The 12,395-nt window shown below is 47.4% G+C and overlaps 2 protein-coding genes across 2 annotated transcripts; both read left to right on the forward strand.

Moving 5' to 3' along the window:
• The first annotated feature begins 2,712 nt into the window (after window positions 1-2,712).
• LOC114354719 (inositol 1,4,5-trisphosphate receptor-like) lies at window positions 2,713-4,701 on the forward strand. Its single transcript, XM_028307256.1, has 3 exons — window positions 2,713-3,124; window positions 3,853-4,018; window positions 4,493-4,701. Exons 1-3 carry the CDS (start codon window positions 2,879-2,881, stop codon window positions 4,699-4,701), a joined length of 621 nt encoding a protein of 206 aa, XP_028163057.1. The 5' UTR covers window positions 2,713-2,878.
• Window positions 4,702-5,288: 587 nt separating this feature from the next.
• Window positions 5,289-12,213, forward strand: Hakai (E3 ubiquitin-protein ligase Hakai). The gene is made up of 9 exons (XM_028307224.1): window positions 5,289-5,705; window positions 5,979-6,166; window positions 6,254-6,328; window positions 6,414-6,515; window positions 6,747-6,857; window positions 8,602-8,733; window positions 9,247-9,394; window positions 10,522-10,651; window positions 12,006-12,213. The coding sequence occupies exons 1-9, from the start codon at window positions 5,495-5,497 to the stop codon at window positions 12,007-12,009; spliced, it is 1,101 nt and encodes a 366-aa protein (XP_028163025.1). The 5' UTR covers window positions 5,289-5,494; the 3' UTR covers window positions 12,010-12,213.
• The last annotated feature ends 182 nt before the right edge of the window (window positions 12,214-12,395 follow it).

Genomic DNA, 12,395 nt, shown 5'->3' on the forward strand with positions numbered 1-12,395 from the left:
TTAACGTTATCTAGTCCTATTTCACTCTGCCGGATCCACACAGCTTTATGAGTGTCCTCCGGGCTCCAAGCGACCTCGTGACAGTAGGTCCCCACCTGCGACGACTGCTCCGGCAGCTCGAAGTACCTCTCTCCTGAAAGCTGCCGGCGCTCGCGCTCGCGCTTCGTGTCGGTGGGCGGCGACCTGCGCGAGCGCAGCTGCGACTCGCTCATCATGTGCATCGTCACCACCCTCAACCAGGGGCTGCGGAACGGCGGCGGCATCGGGGACATCCTGCGCGCCCCCGCTAGCTTCGTGAGTGACGTCATCATCATTTCAGCCACAGAAATCCTGCTGCTGATCATAGGCCTTTCCCCAACTATTTCTTGATTAGCTGGATGAAAGCGGCCCGCACCCAGCGTCAGACAATATTAACCTTACAATTCTGCAAGATACGTCACGATCTTGGTCCACTGCGTTGATGTCTAACAATTGACGTGCGTTCGCGCATCCTAGATAGGTCAGCTGAAAACTAATCGGTAATTCTCCAAGATACGTCAGCATCAGGTCATTTACTTTCCACTCTAGAAGGACTACCCTCTCTATAGTCCGGTCGCCGTGCACGTAGAATTTCGTCCAATGACCCCAAGCTATCCATCCTTATCGCTCGTGCGTAATTATATTGCTGTCGCGCACGCACACTCACTGCGGCCGCCCATCGCACAATCGCGACAGGAATATAATTACATGCGAGCAATAAGGATGGGTGACTTGGGGTCATTGGACGAAATTCTACGTGCTCGGCGACTGGAGTTTAATTTACTAGAGACAACTGCAGGAGTCCCCACGTGCGGACTAGATGGGTTGGGAAGGCCTGATGTTGGCATATTGCTCCCTCAGTCGCCTCCTACGTCATCCACTGAAAGAATGAGTAGTCCTATTCCACTCTGCCGGAGCCACACAGCTTTATGAGTTTCCTCCGGGGGCTCCAAGCGACCTCGTGACAGCAGGTCCCCACCTGCGACGACTGCTCCGGCAGCTCGAAATACCTCTCTCCTGAAAGCTGCCGGCGCTCGCGCTCGCGCTTCGTGTCGGTGGGCGGCGACCTGCGCGAGCGCAGCTGCGACTCGCTCATCATGTGCATCGTCACCACCCTCAACCAGGGGCTGCGGAACGGCGGCGGCATCGGGGACATCCTCCGCGCGCCTGCTAGCTTCGTGAGTGACGTCATCGTCGTCATTTCAGCCACAGGACGTCCACAACTAAACATACTACTACTAGATCTCCCCCAATGAGTTTAGCCAGTTGGAGTAGCCCGCAACAAGCACCTGACCACTTTAACCAATACTTCTTCTAGATATGTCATCATTATCAGGTCATTTAAGTTCAGAACAGACGGTGAAACGCAACTGCAACGAAACTGCAACTGCTAGTTACTTTTGAGTTGCATCTAAGTTACTGCCATAGCGTCCGTTGAGAGACCACACATGACGCGACCAGTTTGAAACTTTCAGTTTCATTCATAAGAATCATCAGAAAGTTGCAGTTACGTTGCAGTTGCGTTTCATCGTCTGTTCTGGGCCTTAGTCAACTGCAGGAGGACAACCCTGTCTTAATTTACCAGACTCAAACGCAGGATTCGGCCGATAATTCCCACGCGGGCTGGACAAGTTGGAGAGGCCTGATGTTCACATATTGCTCAGTCGCCTCCTACGTCATCCACTGAAAGAATGAGTAGTCCTATTCCACTCTGCCGGATCCACACAGCTTTACGAGTGTCCTCCGGGCTCCAAGCGACCTCGTGACAGCAGGTCCCCACCTGCGACGACTGCTCCGGCAGCTCGAAGTACCTCTCTCCTGAAAGCTGCCGGCGCTCGCGCTCGCGCTTCGTGTCGGTGGGCGGCGACCTGCGCGAGCGCAGCTGCGACTCGCTCATCATGTGCATCGTCACCACCCTCAACCAGGGGCTGCGGAACGGCGGCGGCATCGGGGACATCCTGCGCGCCCCCGCTAGCTTCGTGAGTGACGTCATCATCGTCATTTCAGCCACAGGATCCGCTGCTGAACATAGGCCTCCCCCAACAAAAAAATTTCTAGTTGCTAGTTGGAAGCGTCCCGCACCCGGCGCCTAACAATATTAACTACTCCGCGCCCCTGCTAGCTTTGTGAGTACTATATTCTTCATCATCATTTCAGCTACAGGAGGCCAGCTGCTGATCATAGGCCTTTCCCCAACTATTTCTTTGTGAGTTCGTGTTCTTCATCATTTCAGCCATTAGAGGCCTACTACTGATCATAGGCCTCCCCTTACGATTTCTTGATTAGCTGGATGAAAGCGGCCCGCATCCAGTGCCAGACAATATTAACCTATCAATTCTGCAAGATACGTCACGATCTTGGTCCACTGCGTTGATGTCTAACAATTGACGTGCGTTCGCGCATCCTAGATTGGCCAGCTGAAAACTAACTAGTAATTCTCCAAGATACGCCATCATCAGGTCATTTACTTTCCACTCTAGAAGGACTACCCTCTCTATAGTCCGGTCGCGGTGCACGTAGAATTTCGTCCAATGACCCCAAGCTATCCATCCTTATCGCTCGTGCGTAATTATATTGCTGTCGCGCACGCACACTCACTGCGGCCGCCCATTGCACAGTCGCGACAGGAATATAATTACATGCTAGCAATAAGGATGGGTGGCTTGGGGTCATTGGACGAAATTCTACGTGCTCGGCGATCGGAGTTTAATTTACTACAGGCAACTGCAGGAGTCCTCACGTGCGGACTAGATGGGTTGGGAAGGCCTGATGTTGGCATATTGCTCCCTCAGTCGCCTCCTACGTCATCCCCTGAAAGAGTGAGTAGTCCTATTCCACTCTGCCGGATCCTCACAGCTTTATGAGTGTCCTCCGGGCTCCAAGCGACCTCGTGACAGTAGGTCCCACCTGCGACGACTGCTCCGGCAGCTCGAAGTACCTCTCTCCCTCGAGCTGCCGGCGCTCGCGCTCGCGCTTCGTGTCGGTGGGCGGCGACCTGCGCGAGCGCAGCTGCGACTCGCTCATCATGTGCATCGTCACCACCCTCAACCAGGGGCTGCGGAACGGCGGCGGCATCGGGGACATCCTGCGCGCCCCTGCTAGCTTCGTGAGTGACGTCATCGTCGTCATTTCAGCCACAGGACCGACTGATGAACATAGGCCTTCCTCAACAATAAGTTTTCAGAGTAGCTAGTTGGAAGCGGCCCGCACCCGGCGCCTAACAATCTTAACTACTCCGCGCCCCTGCTAGCTTTGTGAGTTTGTCATTTCAGCCACAAGACTCCCACTGCTGATCATAGGCCTCCCGCAATAATAATTTTTCAGAGTAACTGGTTGGAAGCGGCTCCCCAACGATTTCTTGATTAGCTGAATGAAAGCGGCCCGCACCCAGCGCCTGACAATATTAACCTATCAATTCTGTAAGATGCGTAATCATCTTAACCAGGTCATAGTCTGTGGCAGTGGCAAGAGGACAATCCTCTCTAATTTACCAGAAGCAACTGCAGGATTTGGACGCAGGCTAGACAGGTTTCTAGACGGGTGTCTATGGGCGACGGTAATCACTTACCATCAGGTGATCCGTTTGCTCGTTTGCCTCCTGTCACATAAAAAGAAGGTTGGGGAGGCCTGATGTTCGCATATTTCTCCCTTAATCTCCTCATACGACATTCACGAAAAAAGTGGAGTTGGTCCTATTTTACTCTACTGGAATTACCCGGCTTGAGAGAATTTTGAAACTTTCAAAAATTAAAGACTAGGCAAAATCTTTGTTTTCTCTTTTAAACAATAACTTACAAGCAGTGATCCAAATCGCTAAATACACTATCATTCCAGGAGCCTCTGTTCGTTGCGCGCGTGGTGTACGATCTACTTTTCTTCTTCGTGGTGATCATCATCGTGCTGAACCTGATATTCGGCGTCATCATCGACACCTTCGCCGATCTTAGAAGCGAGAAACAGCAGAAGGAGCTGATACTCAAGAACACCTGTTTTATTTGTGGTGAGTTGTGCGGCTTGTGTTTTGAGACAAATATAGTATGGTCCCGTAAATGCTCAGTAATCAAGGTAGAGTTTCATATTACTACTAGAGTAAGTACCCGTAAGGCGATTATCACACTGCGCCGCGGTCCGCGTGATTTCATATAAAAAATCCCACGCGCAGACGCGTTGTCAGTGTGTTGTGCCGCGCGTGTTGTCTATACAAACTGAGGTACTTGCATACAATGATTAAAACTGTCGTCCCGCGTACCGCGGCGGAGCGCGGCGCAGTGTTCCAAGCCTATTATGGTACAGACCCGTAAGTGTCCTGTGTCTAATATGATAGGGACAACTGAATGTACTGTGATCAAAGTAGGGATCTACGTTTGTGCGTAATATCGTAGGGACTCGATCGAGGGCTAATAATGATGACAACGCCTTTCTTTATACATTATGTCCAATACATAACTCTGTATATTTATTGTTTTGTTCGCAGGATTGAACAGGTCAGCCTTTGACAACAAGACGGTCTCGTTCGAGGAACACATAAAAAGCGAACACAACATGTGGCACTATCTTTACTTCATGGTGCTGGTACGGGTCAAGGACCCCACCGAGTTCACCGGGCCCGAGAGCTATGTGCACTCTATGATCAAGGTAATGTATACTTTATTCTATAAGACTTACGGTCTAAGATCATCCTAGCTCATAGTTGAATGGCGACGGATTTTAAAGCTAGCCACCAAACCAGTGTGACGATCACGACTACTCTGGTAAGAGTGCAGCGACGAAGAAAAAGGCGAAGTTCATACTATCACGTATTGTAAAATGGTGTTTCTTATAATTAGCAATAGCTTGACAAAATAGACTGATTTTATGTCACTTTTTCACTGGTTAATAAGTTGTCCTCAAGTGGTAATTAAGTCTGGTAACAGAAGAAGGTTCTATGCTAAAACTTTTGCACGCCACGTGCGCCCGTCTATTATAGTAGCACAGCTACCACAGAATAATAAGTACTACCACAGAATAATAATAAGTACTACGTACAGAAGTTTTACTTCGCGAAGGTATTTAAAAAAAATGTATGCTCAATGTCACTAACAATATGCTGTAATTTANAATATATTAAAAAAAAAAAAAAAAAAAAAAAAAGTAAGAGCCTAATGTTGGTCTAAATGAAATACAAAATATTTTGATTCAACTCATTACTTGCAGATAATCGATTCACTATATCGATTAAATACAATTGAACAAGTAATTGAATGAAAATACATATTGCTCATCCCTAAGGTAGATTAGATTCTTTTGGGCAGAGATTTTTTTGTAACTTTGTGATTAATTGTGATAAATACGAATAAAGTATGGCACATACCGTTATTAATTAATAAAATATTCCTTTCTGTGTACGTTATAAAGCAATCAAGAGTTCTTGTAAAATCTATTTCGTAAGAGGTTAGGAAGCCAACACTACATTTTACATCTTTTTTATCATCTTGAAATGAACAACGAGAAAAGAAATGCTCGTGGTCGAGGCCGAGGCCGTGGCCGTGGTAGGGGCAGAGGCCGAGGCCGAGGCAGGGGCAAGAAAGTGCCCAAAGTGATGTCTAGTGACGAAGAGGAATGCTCTGTAGAAGAAACTTCGCAAGATCAAGAAGAAGTGGTCACTGAAGAACCTAAAGAAGAAATTGAGCAGGCCGAGCCGCCAAAATGTAAGTAATACTAGTAGTTTAAAAGCTATGTCATGAATTATATGGTAATCATGTACAACAATTTTATTTCAAAGAAAATTTTAATACCATTTGTGTTGTTTTTGTGTTTGTATACAAAATGAGTCAATTAGTGAATACAAACATTTCCATTTAGCGTTATCTTCGTTTTATCTGCGTAATTATTTGATAATCCTGTGATCAGCCCAATGTTATCAGATACTAATATTGAGTTTCATTACTCGTTTAATATTGCACATGTGAATATGTCCACAGTGGAAGTACCGTCGGACATATCTCAGCTGGAAGCCCCAGTGTTCACAACTCTACAACGAGGCCCCCCAGAGCCAATGTTGCGTCTCGATTGGAGCCACCGTGCAAACCTAATCGGGGAGAAAGTTCTGAACCCCATGATCTATTGCTGTGATATATGCTCAAAACCTATTCTTATTTATGGACGTATGGTGAGTTTTATATGGTATTATTTTACAATGTGCATAAATTATCTTGAAAACATTATCTTTTTTAAAATGATAACTATTATTTTACAGATACCATGCAAACATGTGTTTTGCTTATCATGTGCAAGAGCTGAGCATACTCACTGTCCGAGATGTAGAGAAAAGGTACTTTTTTATTCAAAAAATAACCGAGTTAAACTGTAAAACTATTAACAGGCCTTATATTATAAATCTTTCACGTTTAATGCAGGTGTTGCGAGTTGAACAGACTGGTCTCGGCACAGTTTACATGTGCACTCATTCTGGGACTCGATATGGGAACACAGGATGCAGGAGAACATATCTTTCACAGGCAAGTTAAAATTATTAGGAAAATGAATTTTACACTTAAATAAATTATTAAATTGTGTAAATTCTCTTTTCTGTCATCATCATTATCACTTCAGCCATAGGACGTCCACTGCTGTACATAGGCCTCCCCCAATGATTTCCATGTTGATCGATTAGTAGCGGCCTGCGTCCATCCATCCAGGACTTCTCTGTGTGAATTACTGTAAAAAAATGTGTTCATTTTCATGTACAGAGAGACCTGCAAGCCCACATCAACCACAGACACGTTTCGGCAGCTGGTGACGTCAAGCCTGATCCTGAACCACCTTCAACCAGTTCTGTGGCCATTGTGAAACCTTTATCTGTAAGTTATTTATATTTATTTAACTGGATTTTTTAAATTACCTTAGATTGTTGATAGTGGAGGACGTGTTTATTGGGCATTGGCCACAGTTCCAGCTACCCATTTCTGTATTTTTTCTCACTCTCATCAAATGATGATTCTTTGCAAAAGAACGAGATGACATCGGAAATGGGTAGCTGGAACTCCTGCCTATAGTACAAAAAAAAATAGTTTTCATTTAAATATTCATAGAATCTAAAACCCTATCCACAATATAGTGTTGTACTTTCATGTGTATATGCAAGATTTTTATTTACTGTGTTACTAATAAACTGTATTATAACCTGTACGGATATCAGTTTATTACAATATTTTGATATAATCAAAGACATGGAATTGTCCACATTCTGTTTATGCCGGCTGTACACTCGTCCGAGAAATCCCAGATTGTCCCGAATTTCTCGAGACAATCTCATATGCGAACACGGGAGCGAGAGTGAACGAGCGACAGCGAGACACCGCGAGAGTGAGCGAGCGACAGCGAGACACCGCGAGAGTTAGCGAGCGACAGCGAGACACCGCGAGAGTGAGCGAGCGACAGCGAGACACCGCGAGAGTGAGCGAGCGACAGCGAGACACCGCGAGAGTGAGCGAGCGACAGCGAGACACCGCGAGAGTGAGCGAGCGACAGCGAGACACCGCGAGAGTGAGCGAGCGACAGCGAGACACCGCGAGAGTGAGCGAGCGACAGCGAGACACCGCGAGAGTGAGCGAGCGACAGCGAGACACCGCGAGAGTGAGCGAGCGACAGCGAGACACCGCGAGAGTGAGCGAGCGACAGCGAGACACCGCGAGAGTGAGCGAGCGACAGCGAGACACCGCGAGAGTGAGCGAGCGACAGCGAGACACCGCGAGAGTGAGCGAGCGACAGCGAGACACCGCGAGAGTGAGCGAGCGACAGCGAGACACCGCGAGAGTGAGCGAGCGACAGCGAGACACCGCGAGAGTGAGCGAGCGACAGCGAGACACCGCGAGAGTGAGCGAGCGACAGCGAGACACCGCGAGAGTGAGCGAGCGACAGCGAGACACCGCGAGAGTGAGCGAGCGACAGCGAGACACCGCGAGAGTGAGCGAGCGACAGCGAGACACCGCGAGAGTGAGCGAGCGACAGCGAGACACCGCGAGAGTGAGCGAGCGACAGCGAGACACCGCGAGAGTGAGCGAGCGACAGCGAGACACCGCGAGAGTGAGCGAGCGACAGCGAGACACCGCGAGAGTGAGCGAGCGACAGCGAGACACCGCGAGAGTGAGCGAGCGACAGCGAGACACCGCGAGAGTGAGCGAGCGACAGCGAGACACCGCGAGAGTGAGCGAGCGACAGCGAGACACCGCGAGAGCTCCCGAGTACTCTCTCGCACTCGGCCTGTCTCGTGGGCTCTCGTCATGTACAGCCGGCATTATAATCCACTGCTAACTAATATTCGTACGTTCGTTTCAGCCGAAAGACGTCCACTGCTGGACAAAGGCCTCCCCCAAAGATTTCCAGATCGTCGGTCCACCAAGTGGGAGGCCTGCCCACGCTACGTCTTTCGGCTCGTGGTCGCCACTCGAGAACTTTCCTGCCCCAGCGGCCATCAGCTCTACGAGCTATATGCCCCGCCCACTGCCACTTGATTTTAGCGATTCTGCGGGCTATGTCAGTCACTCTGGTTCTCCTACGGATCTCCTCATTTCTGATCTAATGTAGAGTCCTTTGATTCCCCAGATGGCGCCGACTTCGAACGACCCGCGCGGGCCGGGCACGGGCGCGGGCGGCGACCGCACCCGCCGCACCAACCTCATCACCGTGCCCATACACGACCAGCCCGAGCAGCATAACTACTATAACTACTATCCGGTAAGTTTACATACAGATTGACATTTAGACTGGTTTTTGGGATGTGAGACGCGTGCAATAAATCCTTTCAAACATTAGCGTCATCGTCATGCCCATGCATTGACGACGTTCGAAAAACTAGTGGGTGGGGTGAGGGGGTTGTTACTCGGGTGAAGTTGTGGGAAAAAGCTAGTATGTAGTTATTAAATTGTTTTCCCGCCAGCCGTGAAGGCAGCTAGTATTATTGTGGGGTTCTCTGTCAGAAGAGCAATGTGCTTACAATACCCAGTATAAACCTAATTTCAGTTAGCTCCGATGAAGTGAGTTTAGTTTATTGGGCCAAGTAGTTTATATTCCTACTTCAGAAAGCAACCACCTATCTAGGCCCGTACAGACTATTTGTAGCGATGTTGGTGATTAGAGAATTTGAGCTCCTTGAACTGCTGTTTTTGCACTCGTATGAGCAAAAGTGAAGTGAGCTATCAATATTCTTGCAATTCAAAATGTATCCAACCATGTATACTTACTCCACAGCAGCAGCCGGTGGGGTCGGTGGCGGGTGTTTCTGGCGTCTCTGGCGTGGGCGGCGTGCTGACGGCAGGCGTGGTGCACAACGTGTCGGTGCCGCCGCCCTACTACGCGCCGCCCTACCAGCCGCCCGCGCCCTACCAGCCGCCGCCGGGTAACTACGCTGTTTAACTGTAACTGGGATGAAACGTGGTGGAAAGTGATGATCAGTAGCCTTATTCAAATTTCTTTTGTGCTCAACCCAAAGCTAAACTGGTCGAGAATGCTTTAGTGCATTAAGTTCGCCTTATGCACAAATTTATTTTGGCATTAAAGTTTAAATAAATAAATAAATTCACGTAGAAAATCTTCAACGACAACAAATCGCTGAATGCGACCCTATCGAGTAATCGTTCTATCGAAATTACCCTTATGAATACGGATTTAGAACTGTTTTTCAATGGGACGACGTAACAAAACGTCAATGACAACAAATCGCTGAGTTGCGATCCTATGGAGTAATCGTTCTATCAAAACAACCCTTGTGAATACGGATTTAGAACTGTTTTACAATGGGAGGACTTCTGAATGTCAGCGAGATCTTGACTGTCAAAATACGTGAATTAGGCCACAGAACTCAACCACTGAGAATTTGACTATCTTAACTACAACTCCCGAAACAGGATGTTAATATTTAATTTGCATAGACAAGACGTAGCGAAGAAATAAAAAAAAATTAAATGGTGATTATTAATGTGATTCATGTGATCGCACAATAAAAGTAGCGATTCATATTTCAGCGTTAGTTTATTGTATGTAGTTACAATGCTACGGAAAAATTATCTTCCTGAACTCCTCTAACACGTATGTGTAGTCACAACTGAGTAGAATTTTTTACTGAGTCAGCATATCTTGGCTTTCAGTCATCAGTTCTTTACAAATAACAATAAATATCAATGACGGCTATCGTTTTAGCGCTCACCAGTTAGCGCCACTGTAGAGTAAGGTCCTGTCACTTGCTAGTCGCGAAGACAGTGGCACCAACTTGTGAGCGCTAAAGTGGTAGGAGGACTATCGCATTTGCACTCATCAAGATGGCGCCACTGTAGAGTAAGGTCCTGTCAATCGCCAGGGGTGCCAACTGTTAAGTATAAAAACGATAGCCCTCATTGCATTTATATACTCAACCCAGTAACAGAACTGTATCGAATGAAAAGAATAAAACTCGGATTTGTGAAGACTTGCGACTGTCGAGCAAGGAACGAAACTAGTTACTAATTTAATCTTTTATTAAATTTCCAGGTAGTAGTATAGCAACAAACGTATCAGCCCCGCCAATGGCGGCGGGCGTAGCGAACCCGGCGCTGAGCTCGCCGCGCTGGCCCGACTCCTACCCGCAGCAGTGGCCGCACAACCCACACCATTATTACAGGTAGGTTAGAGCTCCTTTTTAGGGTTCCGTAGCCAAATGGCAAAAATCGGAACCCTTATAGATTCGTCATGTCTGTCTGTCTGTGAATTTTTTTTTCATCAAACACATACGTATGGGGTATCTATGGATAGGTCTTCAAAAATGATATCGAGGTTTCTAAAATACTTTTTTTCTAAACCGAATAGTTTGCGTGACAGACGCTTCCAAAGTGGAAAAAAGTTGGTCCCCCCCCCCCTCTAACTTCTAAAATAAGATAATGAAAAATCTAAAAAAAACATATGATGTACATTACTATAAAAACTACCAACGAAAATTGTTTTGAACGAGATCTAGTAAGTAGTTTTTTTTTAATACCTCGTAAATCGTAAACCGCTTATTACCGCGTAATCTTTCATACTAATAACTTAAATAAAAAGTAATAATTTTAATTTCATAAATCAATGGTACGGAACCCTTTGTGCGTGACTCCGACACGCACTTTGCCGGTTTTTAACTAACAACATAGAGTATCACTATTGTACGTAAGCTGCTTGATGACTGGCAGTCGCAACTGTCCTGCACTAAGGCTGGGTTGCACCATCTTACTTTGACTTTGACAAACGTCACAAAAACCCACACCATTATTACAGGTAAGTTAGAGCTCCTTTTTGACTAGCAATAGAGCATCACTACTGTAGGTAAGCCACTTGATGACTGGCAGTCGCAACTGTCCTGCACTAAGGCTGGGTTGCACCATCTTACTTTGACTTAGACAAACGTCAAAAATCTGTCAAACTCCACACAAAAAACGCTGGTTATCGTTATAGTTACGGTCAAGGTAGCGCAGGTGCGCAGAAAACCTTAGAGGAGGCCTTTGTCCTGCATTGGACGTCATTCGGCTGAAACCAACGAACGAACGAAGGTGGTGCAACTCAGCTTAAGTGTAGGCGCACACTGGGCGACAAGCCGAGCATTCGCTGTAGCGTGTCGCCCAGTGTGTGCCTACACTAAGCAAGTAGCTGGAAAACTGCTACACTTACCTTTGTATGGTCAAACGATTTTGAAACGTCAAGTGACAAAAATAAAAAAGCTAACAGCCCAGTATTGCTTGCGACCTCCTCGTCTCCGCACCGCTCCGCCTTGGTGGAAACCGGGCTTTACATTATACATTTATGACACAATCCACACCAATTTTCATCGTTTGTTTCTAAAGCCCGGTCTGTGAGCCGGCGCGACTGCGACAGACGCCCGCAGTGAGTGTGCGAGCGCGACAGCAACATAATTACGCGCGAGCGATAAGGATGGGTAGCTTGGGGTCATTGGACAAAATTCTACGTGCTCGCAGACCAGATTATAGCTTGTTTCTTGCTCGCAGGTAGCGGCGCCCGCCCCGCGCTCCGCGGTACGATGCGTACGCGCCGCGCCCGCGTTTGTGACGCGACACTCAGCTTAGTTCCCTCTTCTCCGTTGAGTGAGGGAAACGGGTGGGCCCAGATATCTTCTCAGGATGTGAATGGACACGTGACTGCAACTACAAAGACTGCTTGATGAATCAAAGTGCAAGATAGTGCGACTACAATCTAGCCAGAAGACCGTCTGTCTCCCTTTCATTTTAGCCCAGATATCGTCTCAGGATGTGAATGGACACGTGACTGCAACTGCAAAGACTGCTTGATGAATCAAAGTGCAAGATAGTGCGACCACAATCTAACCAGAAGACCGTCTGTCTCCCTTCCATTTTAGCCCAGATATCTTCTCAGGATGT

This window comes from Ostrinia furnacalis, unplaced genomic scaffold (assembly GCF_004193835.3).
Source record: "Ostrinia furnacalis isolate ACB-3 unplaced genomic scaffold, ASM419383v2 OfSCF2147, whole genome shotgun sequence".
NCBI lineage: Eukaryota > Metazoa > Arthropoda > Insecta > Lepidoptera > Crambidae > Ostrinia > Ostrinia furnacalis.

What these genes read in the sequence shown, in the direction of transcription:
- Hakai (XM_028307224.1), top strand. Translation starts at nt 5,495, where the DNA reads ATGAACAACGAGAAAAGAAATGCTCGTGGTCGAGGCCGAGGCCGTGGC. An exon ending in GCAGGCCGAGCCGCCAAAAT is followed by an intron (nt 5,706 to 5,978) that starts GTAAGTAATACT and finishes ATATGTCCACAG; the next exon opens with TGGAAGTACCGTCGGACATA. An exon ending in GGAGAACATATCTTTCACAG is followed by an intron (nt 6,516 to 6,746) that starts GCAAGTTAAAAT and finishes TTTCATGTACAG; the next exon opens with AGAGACCTGCAAGCCCACAT.
- LOC114354719 (XM_028307256.1), top strand. Translation starts at nt 2,879, where the DNA reads ATGAGTGTCCTCCGGGCTCCAAGCGACCTCGTGACAGTAGGTCCCACC. An exon ending in TGCGCGCCCCTGCTAGCTTC is followed by an intron (nt 3,125 to 3,852) that starts GTGAGTGACGTC and finishes CTATCATTCCAG; the next exon opens with GAGCCTCTGTTCGTTGCGCG. An exon ending in GAACACCTGTTTTATTTGTG is followed by an intron (nt 4,019 to 4,492) that starts GTGAGTTGTGCG and finishes TTTTGTTCGCAG; the next exon opens with GATTGAACAGGTCAGCCTTT.